The sequence below is a fragment of the Zootoca vivipara genome, chromosome Z1 (assembly GCF_965207765.1).
Source record: "Zootoca vivipara chromosome Z1, rZooViv2.hap1.1, whole genome shotgun sequence".
Taxonomy (NCBI): Eukaryota; Metazoa; Chordata; class Lepidosauria; order Squamata; family Lacertidae; genus Zootoca; species Zootoca vivipara.
In genome coordinates this window covers 17,664,998-17,685,023 of record NC_142583.1, presented here as the reverse complement: position 1 = coordinate 17,685,023, position 20,026 = coordinate 17,664,998, and the positions used below count along the sequence as shown (strand labels likewise).

General features: G+C 44.2%; 1 protein-coding gene across 1 annotated transcript in view; it reads left to right on the top strand.

Moving 5' to 3' along the window:
- The window catches only part of GRXCR1 (glutaredoxin and cysteine rich domain containing 1), a 39,634-nt gene that overhangs the window by 9,841 nt on the left and 9,767 nt on the right, over positions 1 to 20,026 (top strand). Inside the window, exon 2 of the mRNA XM_088661163.1 lies at positions 16,067 to 16,306. Coding sequence (XP_088517289.1) covers positions 16,067 to 16,306 — 240 coding nt within the window. The remainder of the gene's footprint in view (positions 1 to 16,066; positions 16,307 to 20,026) is intronic.

The window sequence follows — 20,026 nt, the reverse complement described above, 5'->3', positions numbered from 1 at the left end:
ATTTTGTGTGGCTTCACACATGCTGTGCTTCAAGTTCTGAATACAGTGGAACCTCGGTTTATGAACACCTCGGTTTATGAATTTTCGGTTTATGAACGCCGTGGACCCATCTGGAACGGATTAATTCACTTTCCATTACTTTTAATGGGAAAGTTCGCTTCAGTTTATGAACGCTTCAGTTTATGAACAGACTTCCGGAACCAATTACACCCATGTTTCAGTTTATGAACGCTTCAGTTTAAGTACTTCGCGGACCCGTCTGGAACGGATTAATCCACTTTGCATTACTTTCAATGGAAAAGTTCGCTTCAGTTTATGAACGGTTACTCCACGGACCGTCTGGAACGGATTAATCCACTTTGCATTACTTTCAATGGGAAAGTTCGCTTCAGTTTATGAACGCTTCAGTTTATGAACAGACTTCCGGAACCAATTGTGTTCATAAACCGAGGTACCACTGTATATTAAATTTGCCATAAGCTCACTATCACCACCTAGTGTCACATTTGTACAATGCGCTTAAAACGTTATATTTGCAGCTGTATAGCTGAGTCCATGAGGTGAAGTGCAACAGTTGCTCTAGTGGAAGCTTGTAGTGCAACAGCCTGCGCACAGAAAGTATTGGGGCTACAGCAGGCTGTTGTGCAGCCAGACATAGGCATAGCTGCCAAGTTTTCCCTTTTATTGTGAGGAAGCCTATTCAGCATAAGGGAATTTCCCTTAAAAAAAGGGAGAACTTGGCAGCTATGGACATAGGAACCTACTGGCTTCTTGAGCCTTTTTTTTAAAAAGCCTCTAGAACACAGACTAGACTAGAAGCTAGAACTAGAACTAGAACATAGCTAGGCGACTTTAAATTAATGTCATGTTGAATTCCTTCCTGAGAGTGGACTTCATTACATTTCCTACTTTTTAAATAAAGAGACATTTCAGACTATTAGCATCGGTTTAGTTCTGCTTCTATGAAAATTGCTCTGTGACTTGTAAGCACGGGGTCCTTCTACCTAGGACACTGAATGTTAAACAAGTACCTGTGCTAAGCAGATGTTATATTACCATTCAAAGAAACATAGTTAAGTTTTGCATTCTTTGGATTCTCTCTCTCTCTCTCTTTTGCTGGACGGTATTATCAAGAGGGAGGCATAAAGACAGCATAGATGATATATGGAAGAGGAACAATTAGAACTTGCTTATGAACAAAGAAAAAGTCACAGCTGGGCAGTGATATGGAATATGCAGGTATACAGGACTGACCATTTCATTCTGATCCTCCCCTTTATTGCTAGTAAGCAACAGGAAAGGACCGTGAATCCATTTTCTGATAACCAGTCCTCTGGATATAGCAACCTTGCTTCCAAATGTAGGTTGTAGTGTAGCTTCTCTGCCTTGCAGACTCTTAGAAGGAGTTGCAAGGCAAATCTTTTTCATTTGTCCTTTAATTTTGCTGACTGCCGACCCTCCTCAAGGATGCCACCTTCGTCACCAGTGAAATATACTTGGAGTCCTGTAGTGACTTCATGCTCTTTATTGCAGCTTGATAGAGGGCTTTTATATATACATTATTTACACAATGAGTCCCGTCTGATTGGCTGATTCTGCTTCCCTCCTGGAGCCTGATTGGTCTTTTCCTGCAGGCCAATCAGTTGTTGCATTCTACGATCCTACCAGCCTAATAGGCTGATTAACTTCTTCCTGGAGCCTGATTGGTCTTCTCCTGCAAGCCAATCAGTTGTTGCATTCTAGGATCCTACTTGTTCTAGGATCCAAGCTTAGTACATAACAGCATTGCTAGTAAAAAATCTTGAAAGCTGGCTTGTTGTTTTCTTCTTCTTCCAGGTCGGTCTATATTTTGTGATTGATTCCATTTTTTATTTTATTTTTTCTTTAAGTAGATTTTTATGCACAGATTGGATGGTCATCTGTCATGTATGATCTAGTTGAGATTCCTGCATTTCAGGGGGTTGGACTAGATGACCCCCTGGATTCTTTCCCGACTCTACCATTCTATGATTCTGTGATTCATTTCTCTGCTTTTGTTTCCTTCACTGCACATCTCAACACTTTCCGAGTGAAATGTTTAAAGGCGGGGGAGGGGGAGGGGAGAGAAATTAAGCAATAGATTCAGGAAAAGGAGCCATGGAACACTTCATAGTTTCTCCCCTCCCAAAATCGACTGAAGAGGTCGTTGCAAACCTCGTGAGAAAGATGCTCATTTTACACCTGACAGGAAAGATGACAAAAAGCAATCTGGATAGCTAGCCTATGCGGTAGAAAGCATTTTAACACCACCACTCTGGAAACTTAAAGGGATATTTCCACCTGTATTTTCAGAGAAATATGCCAACCGTATCATGAAAAAATAATGTTGTGAGCATGTGTAAGATTTGCTGTTATCTGTTTCTTTCCTAAGGACTCGTTCTCAAAACTAGCTCATAAATAGAATAGGACTGTAATTGTCTCCTCGCCCCCCGCTTTGACATATGAAAGGCATAATTTTTCACGCTGGGAAAACCTGTTTCATTTCTGCCTAGCATATGACTGTTTAAAAGACCACAAGCTCTACTGGAGGTGGTTCTGGGGAGGAGGGGGAGGGAAGGTTGGCAACTCTGGGATTTCCACACAAAACTGTGTGCAACACATAAGAGCACAACTCATGATGGCAAGACAGGAAGTAGTTTCCTTATCCATGACAACATGTTGGCTTGGGAATGAACTCCTTGGAATCCTTTCCCGGAAGGGAAGAAACAAGGCTCGTCCTTAATTTGGAATATTAATTTGGGTGCCTTACAAGTGGTTAAAATGTGGATCCATAAACAGGCGACAGTGGTATTTTGGTTCTCGAACTTAATTCATTCCGGGACTCCTAAAACCGTTTGAAAACCAAGACACAGCTTCCGATTGGCTGCAGGAGCTTCCTGCACTCAAGCAGAAGCTGCGTTGGACGTTCGGCTTCCAAATAATGTCGGCTTCCAGGTTTGCGGCGTCCAGGGGCCGATTGGTTCGGCAACTAAGCCATTCGGGAACCGAGGTTCCACTGTTCCAGTCACATTAACACATATTGTTTGGGTTATTATTTTTTTAAAGTTCTATACCCTGGGTTGGCTTGTGTGCACTCGAAAAGATTGGAGTCTGTCAAAAGATGCTGTTGGAGAGTGGAGGATGGGTGAGACTCATACAAGCTGCCAGTTTGTGTCTCACTCCCCACTCCCAACTGCATATTTAAAGGTAAAGGGACCCCTGGCCATTAGGTCCAGCCATGACCGACTCTGGGGTTGTGGCACTCATCATTATTGGTTGAGGGAGCCGGTGTACAGCTTCTGGGTCATGTGGCCAGCATGACTAAGCCGCTTCTGGTGAACCAGAGCTGCGCACGGAAACACTGATTACCTATTTATCTACTTGCACTTTGAGGTGCTTTCGAACTGCTAGGTTGGCAGGAGCAGGGACCAAGCAATGGGAGCTCACCCCGTCGCGGAGATTCAAACCGCCGACCTTCTGATTGGCAAGCCCTAGGCTCTGTGGTTTAACCCACAGCACCACCTGCGTGCCAAATGCATATTTACTAAGGTATAAACCCTAACTGAATACTGTACAAGGCCCCTGATTTGATTCAGGGCCTGGATCCAGGTCAAATTGGCCTTGGGAAGATTAGGGTTAATCTGAAGTGCCAGGACCCAAATTAGATTGTGGGGGATGCTTAACAATATCGACCTGCTATTTCAACTGCAAGCTTCTATTTTAACAGTAAGCATCTTAGGGCAGGAGCCTATTTCTTTTGCTAAGATTACTCTCCAAAAAAATACCTATACTTATTTATAAATAACCCACAACAGCCTCTTCATAGTGGACGCAGCAAGAAATATCAAATGCAAATTAAAATTTCAATTTACACATTTTTTTTCAAAGGCGAGAACATTGGAGGTTTTAAAACGGAGCTTGGATGGCCATCTGTCAGAGATTCTTTAGCTGTGAAACCTGAGTTGCAGGCGGTTGGACTAGATGTCCTCTTGAGTCCCTTCCAGCTCAACAATTCTATGATTCTATAAGAAGTTCAATCAAACCCAAGATGACCTAAACTAAACCATTGCTCATCAGCTCCCAAACTCTATTGGTCAAAGTGGATTCTGATGAAATCAGTGGCACTTGCTTCCTGTAAATGTTCAAAATATTTTATTGCCTGCTGAAAGTTTTTCCACCAAGCATTATTCGAGAATTAATCTGATTCAGTGTTGGTCATTTGTCATTTTAAAATCTTGCAATGTTTACATTATTTTATTGTATAGGACCATAATTTTTTTTTAAAGGCACCTATGGTTTATGAATATTCAACCCATGACATTTCACTGCCTGGAAAGGGGTCTTATTAGGAAGGTCAGGCTAAGAGATAAAAACTGGCCCAAGGGCTTCACCACCGAGTGGGGATTTGAACCCAGGTCCCACAGGTTGTAGCCCAACATTCTAACCACTACACCACACTGGCTATGTTGGAGGATTGAGATGTGTGTGCCATATGGCTTGATCTGTGGTCTCAAAGTTTACCTACTGCCAGGTAGTGGAGGATGGTAATGTGGCCAGTGCTGAAGTAAGGTTCAACTGGCAGGCCAATCCTGGGAACATAAGAACAGCCCTGCTGGATCAGCCCAAAGAGGACAGCCAGCGAATGTCTAAGGGAAGCCTGCAGGTCTCCATCTTTTCCTGTGCCTCAGGCAGCAAAATATCTTGACCCTGACCTCTGCAGCACTTACAGATTTTGCATGTTGTAAGCAGGGCTGGACAATATTTGGTTTCCAACGTCACAATATATCACCAGCTAAACATCACGATATACCGATATATCACAATGTGAGTGAGACGCACAAGGATGGAGCAATGTAGAGCCATTGGCTGGCTTCATGGTTCCCCCCACATTGTGACTTTTGCATAGCACACACACACACACACAGACACACACATCATGATTCACAACATATTGCCAGGTAAAAAATGATGAAACGGTTATCATGATATGAACTTCAAACCAGTTTTGGATGATATATTGATATATCACCCAACCCTAGCTGTAACATCCTAGCTACTCTTTGCTTCCTAGAACCTCTCCTTTGTGCGTTTTGTTTTGCTTTGCTTTACTATTCTTGCTAGGAAAATTTTTGTTCGAGGAAAGCCTTTTCCCCAAGGTAGCATGCTTTAATGAAAAGAGAGGACACGTTCAAACACATAATGCAGAATAGTACATATAATTGGGGGAGGGGGCGATAAAGATGATCCATGTTATTTAATTTATTAATGCTTGTAAAGCAATTTGAAGATGAAAAGCCCTCTCCATGTTCTCGGCATGATTAAATGATGAGGAACAGTTGGGAGTTATGGCTCCAATTATGTTAAGTATGCTGCAAGGCCATTGGGCAGCCCTGAACTCTCCGACGGTTGACTCTAGCGCAGCTCTGTGCATTACTAGAGGAGAATATGCATCTCTTTCTGAAGTTCTTGCACTTTTGAGTTTCCTCAAAGAATACAGCAGGAGCACTGCAGTCACAGGACTGAGTCAACACTTCATCAGCACTTTGCTAATCTAAAGATAGCCCAACGACAGAGCATCTTTTTGTCTCATTAAGGGCACAGCATGCAAAGTCACTAATGTGACGAGTTTTTGGAAACCCTTCACATGAAATGCTAATTGGGTACCAATGGAAAATGCTTGAGTTTTACTCCTTTTTTATTTTTAAGTAAAGCTAGTTATTATTTTCTTTAATGTTATAGGAGTCGTTCCAGCAGAATTCAGTGGGGTAGAACTGTGCTGTATATCGGATCCAGAACTACATGGGCTTGTTTAGATATTCTTCAGACCAGAATATCGTTTAGATATTCTACGCAGCTGTTGGGATGGGAGACGGCACTTGTTCACGTGGTGGGGGGTGGGGTAGGGGAGGGTCTGCCCATCCTCACTGGCTGGCATCAAGAGGCAGCAGAGGAGAAACTGAGCCAACATCACCAAGATGCTTTTGGGACAACCTGCCTGCAAGGGACGGCTGGCCAATCAGGAGCTGCACGCCTTTATGGTGCTGCTGACCCAGCCTCTACCTCTGCTTCTCCATACCTGCTGGCAAGGGTGTAGGAACCCTCACATCCCCAGTGACTACTCAGGTATTCTGTTCTACTCCAACTCTCACCAGGGGCACCAACCAATTTAATTGCTTCTTCAATCCAGATATACTGGCCTCGGCCCAGTATACCTGAAGGAGCATCTCCACCCCCATCGTTCCACCCTGGACACTGAGATCCAATGCTGAGGGCCTTCTGGTGGTTCCCTCACTGTGAGAAGCGAAGTTACAGAGAACCAGGCAGAGGGCCTTCTCGGTAGTAGCACCTGCCCCATGGAACGCCCTCCCATCAGATGTCAAAGAGAAAAACAACTATTTAATGTTTAGAAGACATCTGAAGGCAGCCCTGTTTAGGAAAGTTTTTAATGACTAGGGTTTTCATGTATTTTTAATCTTTCGTTGGAAGCCGCCCAGAGTGGCTAGGGCAGGAGTCCCCAAACTAAGGCCCGGGGGCTGAATGTGGCCCAATTGCCTTCTAAACCCGGCCCGCGGGCGGTCCGGGAATCAGCATGTTTTTACATGAGTAGAATGTGTCCTTTTCTTTAAAATGCATCTCTGGGTTATTTGTGGGGCCTGGCTGCTGTTTTTATATGAGTAGAATGTGTCCTTTTATTTAAAATGCCTCTCTGGGTTATTTGTGGGGCATAGGAATTCGTTCATTTCCCCCCCAAAATATAGTCCGGCCCCCCACAAGGTCTGAGGGACACTGGACCGGCCCCCTGCTGAAAAAGTTTGCTGACCCCTGGGCTAGGGAAACCCAGCCAGATGGGCAGGGAATTGTTGTTGTTGTTTAGTCGTTTAGTCGTGTCCGACTCTTCGTGACCCCATGGACCATAGCACGCCAGGCACTCCTGTCTTCCGCTGCCTCCCGCAGTTTGGTCAAACTCATGTTGGTAGCTTCGAGAACACTGTCCAACCATCTCGTCCTCTTTTGACCACATCCAGCTTACCGCCATTCATGGTTCTTACATTCCAGGTTCCTATGCAATATTTTTCTTTACAGCATCGGACTTTCCTTTCGCTTCCAGGCATATCCGCAACTGAGCGTCCTTTCGGCTTTGGCCCAGCCGCTTTGGCCCAGGGCAGGGAAGGAATAAATAAATAAATAAATATCCATTATGCCATCTAAACTAGCAAATTAAGTCTCAGTGATTAGCAATCATGTTGTTTAGAAAGGATATTGCAAAAATGAAATAAACATACACTTCCATAGCTAGTTTAACAATCTAGGAAGAAGGCCTATTTCAATAATGCCAGGGCTTGTGTAGATCCTGGATGAGTGGAAAACACGTTTTATTGTGCCAGGCAGACTGGATGCTGAAGTGTAATTAATCCTGGGATGAAAGGTTAGATCAACTGCCAAGGAAAAATGCCGTAAATTTTCAACAGAGCTCAGTCCATCTGATAACAGTCTTACTAGCAACTGCTCGTTTCTCACTGATTGCAATCTATAACCCTTAAGAGAGCTACTATTAGAAGCAGTGACACTTGTTTTAATTAATATAAGCTAGCTCGGATGGTTGGCAAATCAAGCAGACAGAAAGGGAACACAGCACACCAGTGAACTATTTGCATTGCTCTGCTAATGAAACGGATTCGATCCCGCCCTAGACTGAGATAGAAATTCAAAATGCTAAGGCAGAGAAGAAAGCAGGTGTGACATCATTTTTAAGATCTGTATTTCTGCCTTAGTATCAGGGAAACAAGTCATTGTGGCCGTAGGCAGGCCATGCAGTGCTGCAGTGCTGACTGCTGCAAAGTTCAGCAAACAAAGATGCCTTTTAATTAAGTGAAATGCAGTTGATCACCTGGCAGAGATAAGTGAACTATGCCTCTCTTTTTTAAAAAAAAAAAATGTGAAAAGTTCCCAGACCACTGACTTCATTCCGTCTCGCTTACTTTTGCAAAGGAGAACGTCACGTCTTGGGGGCTGCAAGAAATGTGATGCTTTTCCTACTAACATAACACATGCATGTAGTAGGTGGGTGGCTGGGGGAATGAAACTGTGGATGCAAACCCGCTTTCAATATGCAGTGTGGAACCAGGTGTGTATCAGTGAACCAGGCCATTGTCCTGTTTCTGTTTATCCTTTTGGGGTATGCAGTATCCCAGATATGCATGTGATATCTGCCGGTAGCAGGAGTAAGCATGGTGTGCTTTGGGCCTGTGCTTCCAGTAGCCTTAAGAGGAGTGGCAGCCATAGCTGCCAAGTCTCCCGTATTCTCCGGGAAATCCCCGTTTTTCTAGCTGTTCCTAGCTGAAAAAACGGATTTTTTGGTTTCCCCCGGTTTATTTTGGCGCAGCGGCCATTTTGGAACTGGGCAAAGCAGCATCAAAAGTCACTTCTGATCATGCTCCGCCCAGTTCCAAAATGGCGGCAGCGCTACTTCTGGTCTGCTACTTCCGCCCGGTCCCTTATTTCTCCGACAGCAACTTGGCAGGTATGGCGGCAGCTATGAATCTGGACGACTGGGAATTGGATTGCAGGACCTCCAAGTGTCCCTATTTTCCACAGACAGTCCCCCCGGGTTTCGGATTTGATCCCGGAATGTCCTGCTTTTCCTTAGGACATCCCTATTTTCATCAGATAAATGTTCGGGGTGTGCGGAGTTTATCTGACTCCCCGAGCCATCTGAAGGAAGCCCTGTATAGGGAAGTTTGTTTTTTAAAAAATGTTTATTATGTTTTTATATATGCTGGAAGCCACATAATAATGAAGCCTGCCATTTAGTGAATGAGACTGGAAAGCTGAGGCTCAGTGAGCTTCCTGGTGCGCAATAGACCAGCTTCACACATGGCAATCTATAGGCAGTCGCCATGATTTCGCCTACACGGAATTGTGTGGTATCTCTTGCTTTCACAACAGCCCTTGAAGCATTTTCTTCAGTCTGGAGAACTGAGGATGGGCAAACAGGCTTGTCAGGCACGGGAAGGTAAAATTTGTGTGGGCTTAATGACTTAATTATATTTATATTCGTTAAAGCTTCAGGCTGACAACATTTCCCGCCGCCTTACATTGATTCTGGAATAATTAGAGCCCTATTATTCCAATGACGGGGGACTGAAATTCAGAGAAAGATTCGCTCAAAACTGCCCATTGAATCCAAGAACGAGCTGGAAGCTGAGCCCAGTTTGGTCAGGCTGGAATCCAAAGGCCAGTTTACCCAGTCAGGAGACTCACTTGCTCAACGTTTTTCAAAGGGGTTCAGCTGAATCTTCTTGCTTAATTCTGAAACACCGGGAGCATGTTTTGTGGGCGTATAATCCAACATAATCACACAGACAGGCACAACCACCGTGCACATCTCTGCTTTGTAGGAAATCAGGTCCTCCCTAACAAGAGGGCACGTGTTGCGGTGCGACCTGGCAACCAGACCCTGTGTTGTGGGTGGGTCTGGTTGCCAGGTCGCACCGCAACACCCTATTGGAGGTCCCTCGATCATCCTGGGTGCAATTGGGCCAATGCGATGCCAGTCAAATCAACCGAGGGACCTCTATTTAAGCCCATGCACATGTCCCTGAGCTTCCTCTTTGGGGCTCTGTGCATCGGAACACCTGCCCACCTCTCCCTGTTTTAGGGCTTGCGCTTGACCTCGCTATGACGTCGTGTGTCACCTGTCGTTGGGACATGGGCACAGCAGAAATTTTCCCCACTTGGCTGATTGGCTGGTGCCATTTGAGTTTCGCCTGCCGCGTAGCAAATTGTCACAACTTGTAAGGTTGCGGAGAGGCTCTGGTTCAGGTGGTAGTGTTGGCAGAGCGCTCTGGCCATCCCTATGCAATGGGGAATCTAAAGGAATCTATGGATTCATGGTTGGTCTTTCCTGTGAGGGGTTGTGCCTGGAGCCTGAGTCCAGGGGACATCTGGGTGGAGGCTTAGCAGACCCCCCTGCTTGCCACTGTCCCAGGTGTTCTCCTGAGGCTGACCTATGGTTGGTGCTACCTGCAAGGGTGCAGGGAGCTAGTCGAACCAGAGCCTATGCCACCACTCACTTGATTGTAATCAATAAAGTTGTGGCCTAAATTCAGCCAAAAACCAAACCAAAAATTTGAGTCTTGTCTGAATTCATTTCGAGGGGTGGTTAAAAGGTCTACACATGCAAAACCTTTACCAGATGAATCGGGTGAGCGCCTACATTGGCCCATCAACGAGGCCCCATTGCCTCATATAGTAATTGGCACAGTATTTTAATAGGTACTGTTCCCTGCTTGTGACCCAGATTGCTGCTAGTTGCCAGTAGTGTTCATTATCACATGGAATTCTCTAGTGGATCACACTTAGGGATGTGAAATGCTTCAGTATCTAACACAATATCTGTGCGGGGAAGAGGAAGCAGTCAACAAAATAGTTCCCTGTGCTGTATGGCATTTGAGATTAATTTTATGTGGAAGATGGAAAAAACGAGAAAGCAGAGGGCAAGGCAGCTGGGCATCCTTCCTTGCAGAGCCATAAAGCGGAGAGCTGGTGATGGTTGAGATTTATTACTCTTTGTAAAGGGCACCGAGACTCACAGAGGGAGGTGTTGCATAAGGGAACTGCTGCTTTTGTGACAGGAGAGAATAGGCAGTCAGAAGCACACACCCACACCCCACCGCCTGAGTGACTGGACCAAACTTTGAGCCATTTCTGCACCTTATCTTGAAAGCAAGTAGCCACCTGTTTTGGCTAGCACAGCACTCCCAAAATATAAGCAAACTGATCCATTTGCAGTAATTCCCCCTTGTAACTCATGTTGAAGAACAGTCTTCCACATGGGATCGTAGAAGTGTAGAGTTGGAAGGGGCCCCAAGGGTCATCTAGTCCAACCCTCTGCAGTGCAGGAATCTTCTGCCCAATGTGGGACTCAAACCCATGACCCTGAGATTATGCGCTACTGATTGAGCTATCCCTGGGTCTTAGACCCAGCTAGTGATAGAAACCTTGGCCAACCTCTAGCCCTCTGGATGTTATGGGGCTATAATCCTATTAACCCCAGTCAGCATGACAAACGATGGGTTGCAGTATAAAGGGAGTGAGGATGGAGCATTCTGGATTGGTGGCAGGGAAACCCACTAATGTCCTATCACTGTCCCATATGCTTCCAAGAATGGGGTCCTCATACCTGAGGTCACTGTTTTCACCGTCCTGTCCCACTTTGTTAAGTATAGTCATTTAATTCACTGAAAACATGATCGTATGCATTACTATGTGTTTAAATTTGATTGGTTGGTAATTGAATTATAGAGAGTTCTCTAGTAGTTCTCATGTGATTGGCTAACGTTGGTCACATGGGAGGTATCGAGTGAAGGAGAGACTCCTTCACCTTACGTGATGCAAGGTGACTGTTTTAGAATCCACTGTGAACACTGCTAAGTTGAATGAGTGTTGGAGTGCTCCCTCTGTGCTTGAAAGAAAGAGAGCAAAGCTGCAGGAGGAGGTAAAAGTGGAAATCTCTCAGAGGAGCTGCAGAGCTAATTAAGATACAGAAGGCTGAGTGCTAAACTCAGCAAAGAGAGAAAAACACAGTTGCTTGGAAGTGAGAAGGAGACACCGTTTACCAATGCTTGGATAAGCTTGTGACTGCCGATGTCATGTTTTAATTCATCTATAAGTTTCTGCAAGCAAAGCTTTTGAATGTTAAAGTCTGGACATTGGTTTAGTTTCCAAAGAAGAGTGTCAGTCAAATATATATATTTGAGCTTCTTAGCTGCGATTTTGCTCCCCTTACTTCAACATGCATCCCCTTGGGGCCATGCACAGTTGCATTCCTCTGCTATTCCCAGAATCTCCCCCAAATTGGCAGGGGGTCACTTTTGGTCTACTATCAAGCCTCCTTACCTCTGCAGTATACTCTCTCCTGGCTAGGACATATAATTCTCCCAGCCGTTAATGCAAGTACCTTGGGGCTCAGATGTCACCTCCCCCCCCCCCCCCCAGAGAGACCACCATTCTACTGATAACAACAGACAAAGTGACTCATGGATAAGAATAACACTGCTGTAAACAAAGCTATTTTTTAAAGCCTTGTATGCATATAGCGATGTTAGCTTCTAGTGCACCCACTGATTAAGCACAACCAAGCATCTTTGTCTCTCTAATTGGATTTGAATTGCTCAGCCAAGAAGACATTGGTTATATGGTAGATAATTACACAATATTACAATTAATTTGCTCCCACCGGGATCAGCAGCTTCTGTTCAAAGGGCGTTTGAAGCTACATATAGCGGCTGCCACATTGATGTACCATAAAGTACCAGGAACAAGAGCAGAGGGGGCACCGCACCGAGGGGGGGGGCGAGAAAAAGAACCCGAATGCCAGCAACCAGAGCTTTGGGTGTAGGGTATTTGTATATAGAGAGCTGGATTCTGCTGTGAAATAAATTCCTACTTCTATGTATGGACAGAAACAGGATGAACACCACAGTGGTGCCACTTAGGGGGGGGGCAAGCAACATTTGATTTGGACAGGAACACTACTGGCTCCTAGAATCACCTGACCTCTGCAGTTTGTAGCAGCAGCGCCACCCTCTGGCCATCTGCAGTGCTGCTGCTGCTGCTGCTGCAACATAGCAAAGAGCGGGCAGTGCCTCTTTCCCCTGGGAAGCTGTTATTGTGGGGAAAAGAAATGCATCTCTGTCCTACAGGTGGAGCTGCCTGTTTCAAGTGACTCACACATTGTCGCTTCCCACAGTGGCTGCTGATGTCCCTTTTCATCTTCCCATGTTTCCTTATGTACACACTTGGGTGAGGACTTTTTTACAACCTCATTTCCCTGTATCATAATTTGATGAGCTTTCATTAAAGATTAGGTAAAATCTTACTTTCAAAGAGATTGGATAAAAAAACCTCACGCACAAAATGATTTAAAAAATTTTATTTGTCAGTTTTTTGACCGTTTTTGAAGTCACTGTAAGCAGATATAAAATTGAACCCAAGCTTTAGAGTCACATATATACAACATTATATAGAGTCATCAAACACACAAAGAAGCTTTTTTTAGCTGCAGTAACAGTATAGATGCCGCTAGAGGACGATGTCTTGCTACCTCTCCTGTAGGTTCTTTTCCCAGCATGTCCGGCAGGGTCTGCTGGCTGAGTTTTGAGGTCCCCAAAAGGGGCTTTTACCTTGCGCAGGTGTGACATTTGTATACCCTATGTTGCTAAGAACACTCCCCAGTGTGGAATGTGGTGTTGTGTCCAAATTTGATACGAAATATATATATAGAATTGTTAATACAATTTTATGAAATGGTAAAACGGCATACAAAAAAAATTAAAAACAGTTTGTGCGTAACCTTTTTAAATATTTCAATGGAATATACCTCATTTTAGTCATTAATAGGCAAAAGTTCATCCATTTGTGCTAGGGGAAATAATTTTTGAGAAAAAAATATGAAAAAGTCACCACCCTAGTACACACACACATTGGATAATGGTCTCATGATTGGCAGGTTAGAGGGATGAGTGAGCTCATCATATTGGAGTAATATTCCTCTACAAAGTCACAAACCCAAAGCACTCCTTTGCAATTTGTGTGCAAGCATTTCTGTCTGCTAATAGAGCATCAGGCAAGTTTGGGCAAAATCACCAGCATAATTAACCTTCTCAAGTATTTATGTACCAATAGATGTTTACCTCATATACATGGGAGTGCAGAAGAGCTGGATGAGTGCAGAAGGGTTGAGACGAGAATTTGATAATTATTATTATTATGGGAAGTGGGCATAACAGGTAAAAATGGAATTGTGTTGCAGGTAGAGAAACAACAAAACAAAAATGGATATGTTGTGACTTTTCAGTGTCTGGGAGGTGAAATAATGAGATTATGTGCCCACTTTCTTTAATATAATGGATTTGTAATACTGTGAGAAGGGGAGCCATCCGTTTCAGGGGCTTCCTGTGTGGCTGGGAGGTGTTTTGCCTGCTTTCTAGCTACAAAAGAAGTTGGGAGTTTGGTCACTTTCACAAGACTTAAAGTCAAAAATAGGCAGGCTGCCATTTTGCCTTTAGTGATATTGTATGAGCAATTCAGTCTGCACTGAAAGCAAAGGAATTGTTTGCACTGTGTTGAGATTTTGAGTGACTTAAACAGCCTCTATAAATTGTGTGAAGACGTTTAAAGCTTAGCAGAAATGCGTCAGAAAAATATATATCCCAGTAGCACTTTTTATGGTGAACACACACACACACACACACGCCTAAACATCATACTTTATCTCACATAGCAGAAGCTAAGGGTCACTTGTTTTGCAAGTGGCTGCTCCTCCGAAAGCCATCATTTTAGCAAGCGCCCTGGCATCCTTGCTTGTGGCCATTTCCACTTTTCTGTGTGACTGATAGTATTTATTTCAAGAAGTAAAACGCTAAACAAAAAGCATTGGTGGCAGAGCAGGGCTTGCTTGCAAAAGTGGAAGCCTCACTGCAAAAACCAGGAATGCAATTCGTGCGGGTAAAGGTCACACGCACACACTCTACAAATTGACAGGAGATGTGGGCCCGAGCAGTGAGCGGCTAAGTCATAGCCTGGCAGGGGTCACCGACTGTTTGGAAGCAAGGAGGCAACGCTGGAGCAGGTGGCTTCCAAATCACGTTCATTGCCAACTATTTGGTTGGTAGGGGTAGCAGAGCATTTTAGTCTCCCTATTTTCCAGAGACAGTCCAGGATTTACAGAAGCCATCCCAGTTCCTGCTTTGATCCTGGAATGTTCCTTAGGTAAAGGGTAAGGGGACCCCTGACCATTAGGTCCAGTTGCGGACGACTCTGGGGTTGTGGCGCTCATCTCGCGTTATTGGCTGAGGGAGCCGGCGTACAGCTTCCAGGTCATGTGGCCAGCATGACTAAGCCACTTCTGGTGAACCAGAGCAGCACACAGAAACACGGAATGTTCCTTAGGACGTCCCTATTTTCATCGAAGAAATGTTGGTGTGTATAGTGATGCGACCCCCCCCCCCCCGAGCCAAGGAAATAAGTAACTATACAACCTTTAGAGGACATCTGAAGGCAGCCCTGCATAGGGAAGTTTTTAAATGTTTAATGTTTTATTATGTTTTTATATATGTTGGGAGCTGCCCAGTGTGGCTGGGGAAACCTAGTCAGGTGGGTGGGATGATGATGATGATAATAATAATAATAATAATAATAATAATAATAATAATAATAGTTATTTTATCATACATTTGTTGGCGGGTATGGGGTAGACTGTGTATTTAAGGCACAAATTGAGTGAGGGCTGATGCATATGCAAGTCTGGCCCATCTGATGGGCAAAATTTGCACCAATGGAGATCAACTTTCCTTTCCCATGCTGTGTCTGTAGCTGCTGGCCACAGCGGGTGACATTTGAGTCACCACAGCAGCACGCGGTAAGTGGCTGTCGGAAGCAGCCGCAGAGGCCACTGGTGTCAACTGGCCATGGCAGTCGCCGGAGTGAGAAGTGGTCCTTTGTTCTCGCCATTCGCTGCACAGTGTCCAGCAAAACGTTTAAAAATGGCCAGGGATATGGGGAGAAGAAGAGGGGAGCGGCAGGGAGGAAGGCATTGTGCACTAGTCCCTGCTACCTTTTGGACATGCGGGTCAGATCTGGGCTGATAGATCACCAAAGAAAGAGATAAAAGCATCCTAGAGCCAAACATACATCAGAGTTTGGTCAGAATCAAGTACACATGTCCAAACTTAATGCTAAATGCATTACTTCTGGTAAATGAGCCACAATAGCTGCTAGAGGGCAGTGAAAATTTGTGTCCCTGGCTTTTTGGACCAATCTACCCACGTACTGTCTGAAATCAAAGAGGCTCATTGGTTGGCAGATGTGAAATATCTTGGCATTATTCTCAGCTCTCCTACTGCTCCTTAGAGATAGGAAAGGTAAGAGCGAAATAATGCCCGTGTTTAGGGTTGAGTTAGTACAGTCATGTGATGTTTGGCTGAGGCAAAAATGCACCATGAAGGAGCATTCAAAGGGAAAAAAATGTTTCATTTTTCTTCTACAGGTATCATCAGTTCTGGAATATGGGCGCATAGTAATTTACACGACCAGCCTTCGGGTGGTTAGAACAACTTTTGAGCGGTGTGAGCTGGTTCGAAAGATATTCCAAAACCATCGAGTGAAATTTGAAGAGAAAAACATTGCACTGAATGGTGACTATGGGAAAGAACTGGACGAGAGGTGCAGGAAAGTTGGTGAAATCCCATCGCTACCAGTTGTGTTTATTGAAGGCCAGTATCTCGGGGTAAGTACCATATGCTTGAATACCAGCTCCCTACAATGCACATTTTACTCAATAAGCATGAGAAATAATTAGGAATGCGTGAATAAAAACAAGATGCAAATCTTCACCATGGATTAAGCTTCTCTAAAATGCAGTATCAAAAGGAAAGGAATACAAAGAGCGCAATTCGATATATACCAGTCATAACGAATTCAAGCAGAGAGACTTAACAAAACATGTCTAGAATAATGTGTAGACAAGCTAAGAATGAAATATTTCTATTTCAGAAGTGTTTTGCATAGTAAAACCCAATGGCTCTTCTTCAGCGGCCCAACCATACTTAAAGAGAACTGCTGTCCATTAGAGCAATTACTTATTGTGAAGTCTTCAATAAACCGTTGCTATGCATCATGCTAATTTCAATCATTCTTGTTCAGAAAAGATGAACCGTAGTTCCCTAGATGTTTTCATAATTTCTGGCCATCAATTAGCTGCCGAGCTCAGGTCAAGGCGCTGGTTCTGTTGCACAAAGCCCTACACATTAGGGCTTGGTGATATTTGGTTTTCAACATTGTGATATATACTGATATATTACGATGTCTGAAATAAGGATGGAGCTACGTAGAGGCACTGGCTGGCTTCATAGTTTTTCCCATACTGTGATTTTGGCACAGCACCCCCACCCCCCACCCCCAAATGATTTGTGATATATTGCCAGGTCAAAAATTATGAAACCGATATCTAGACTTCAAAGCAGTTTTGCATTATATATGGATATATCACCGAGCTCTGCAATACATCTTGGGACCTGGATACCTCAAAGGTCAACTCCTCCCTTATAGACCCAGTCAATCCCTGCCCTCGTCAGAAGAGAGGCTCCAGCATGTGCCATCTCTTCAAGGGGGTCTGTTCTATACAATATAGGAATCAAGTGTTTTGTCTGTTCTATACAATATAGGAATCAAGCGTTTTGTGTTTAGTGACACCCATCCTTTCACATCAGATACAAGCCACCTCTATTGTATGTTTGAATCACAGAATCCATAGAATTGCCAAGTTGGAAGGGACCCCGAGTTCTGACCACCTGCAATGCAGGAATCATTTGGCAACTGAAGACTTTCCTTTTTCAACAAGAGAACTTCATGCCAGTCTGCATAAGCACTGGAATACTGTAGTTTTAAGAGACTTTTGAATGTTTTAATAGGGTCACTTTATGTGTTTGGTTTTTTTTTTTTAAGGAGGAATAGCAAGATATAAGTGCAATTAACAAATAAATGATTTCATTTTACGCGGGGCTGATTCTGGGTCTGGTTCAGAAGCTGCAGTTAGTGCAGGAGGCCACGGCAGTCTGGCCGAGACTGATGGGAATTGTAGTCCAAATGATCTGGAAGGCACCAGGTTGGAGAAGCCTGATCTACATTATGGATCAGATCCCTAAAGTCAATATCATCTGGTGATTTTTAAAAATAAAAATTATAAATGCTACCTACCTTGACTTTAGAGTCTAGGTTCAGTACAGGAGGGGTTTTTTTAAAGGGTACTAGCTGAGAATGTCAAAATTCTATCACGCATCAAGGCCAACAAAATGCCATGTAAGTATGTGATGTCAAAGGCTGTAGTCGGTACCATGAGAGGGAAGGGGCGTACGCTAGCCAAACCAACTCCTCCTTCCTCTAAACTTCACCACTGCCACCAAGTGGATACCTTAATTTCTCTCTTGTTTCCGCCACTAAACAGCCTATTAACCTTCTAGATTTTCACCTGCTCAGCCTATGCCGGCATTTAGGTACAGGGCAAATAACAAGGCCTCTGACCAATTTTCTGCTAAGCAAACCGCTTGCCTTAAGTCTTTATTTTTCCTGCAATTTTTGTCAAATCGGTCCTCCGGCCTCGTTTTGCAAGTCCTGGCCATGTTTCCTAAGGAGCACAGCTTGCCACCATCACTAATGCTTGAAATGTCAGTGAGTTGCTTCTGAATGGGAGTCGGCGCAGTGGCCACCGAAAGTTGCAACTGACCAGTCTGCAGCGAGACCCTACCTCTGCTACCGAATGTGCGCTGCGAGGTCTGGGCTCCGCAAATGGCATTGTCCTTGGTTCCATGCTCTTACTCACTGTCAAACTCCTCCCTCCTGCGCCCATCATTTTGACAGCGCCTGACCTGTCTGAGAGCTGTCAGAATTTTCTGCACTTTCTAGGCCGAGCCAAGGAACTTGGGTGCATTATCTTTTTGATGCAGGTTTTTTTTTAAGTGATGAGACAGTTTGCTTTTTAGGCCGCCACTTCAGTTTGGAAGAAAAGCTGCCTACTTAAACTGCCATTATGTTTGTCAGCCTCCTTAAGGGCTTATTAAGGCAGCAACTTACACAGTTTTTGGGTTGTGCCATTTTAGGAAAAAGAACTAATCTTACTGTTTGAGCAAACTCCTAAGAGCTAAAAAGAGAAAGATAAATGCATCCAAGTTTACCAATACACCAAGCAAAGGTGCATTGATTTGTCTCTTTCAGTTTGTCTTTCAAGCTGCTTTGTGGTCTCATTCTGACTCCTTTCTGCTATAGTGCCCAGCTGAGTTCTCTAAGGCTTTTCAGTGTTTCAGCCCTTTTCTTCTCTTGCCTTTCTTCTTCTCTTCAGGTTTCTGGCTTCTTCTTTCCAACACTTCCACTTACTTTTGAATAACTGTCTTATTTTCGAACTCAAATTGTATACAACTTCCCCCCTCCCAATCAGAAAGAGAGTGGAGTCGTGACTAAGATTAATTTCTCCTCAACTGGCAGTTGCCTATAGGACTCCCTTCACCTGCATAAGGCTGCCCATGAACTGAGCCCCTGCTGTATGCCCACAGTTAAGATCCAATAGGTTGGCAGCAGGTGTGCCAACTCTAGGGTGCTGAGGTGGTTTCGGCCTCCTCAATTTTTGTTGGAAGGAGGCCAGGCCCCTTGAATGTTGAGGGGACAGAGGAGGCTGAGTATGGAGTAGAGTGCAGGGCAGCTATAGTGGCTGGCTCCTCCAGAGCACTTGGCTTCTTCCAAATGATGACATCATGCTTGCGTCACATGTGTGATGTCACAGGTGTGTGATGTCACAGGTGTGTGATTTGCGCTGGGCCCCCTCAGTCTTTGGGGAACTTGGTGCCTCTGGTTGTCAGGCACAAGGGGGACTTTTATGTGGGAGCATGCGCCACCACTATGGAACCCATTATCCAAGGAGATATATTGGTGATTTGAATTCAGGTCATTTTATTTCTTGATGGTTTTATGCTGCTGCTGCTGCTGCTCACGTTACATTTTAACTATAATGATGTGGCTTCATTTGCCATCAACGTGTTGCGCTTTAAATAGTGTTTTTTTATCTTATCTGTTTTTACAATTGCATTGTGTATTGTAAATAGCCTTCTGAGAGTATATGTTCTGAAAGGCAGCCCATAATACTCCAATAAACACACACACACACACACACACACTTTGGGCAATACTTTTAAAAAGCCAATTAATTCTTTTATGAGCCTTAAGGTAGTTCATGGAAGAGTATTCCCCCCTCTGTTTGAAAGCCTGTGTGCTGAGCATGATATAATTTTAGTTCTTTTGGACTGCTGGGGAAACAACTCAATGTATTGCAGCTGATCTTATCAGATTGTCATGAAATGAATGCCATCTATTTATTTACAGAAGCACATTGGGGTCGATAGCAGAACATATAATCTAGTCTTTCTGAAGTATTTTCGTTGCCTGGTAGAATATTATTGGA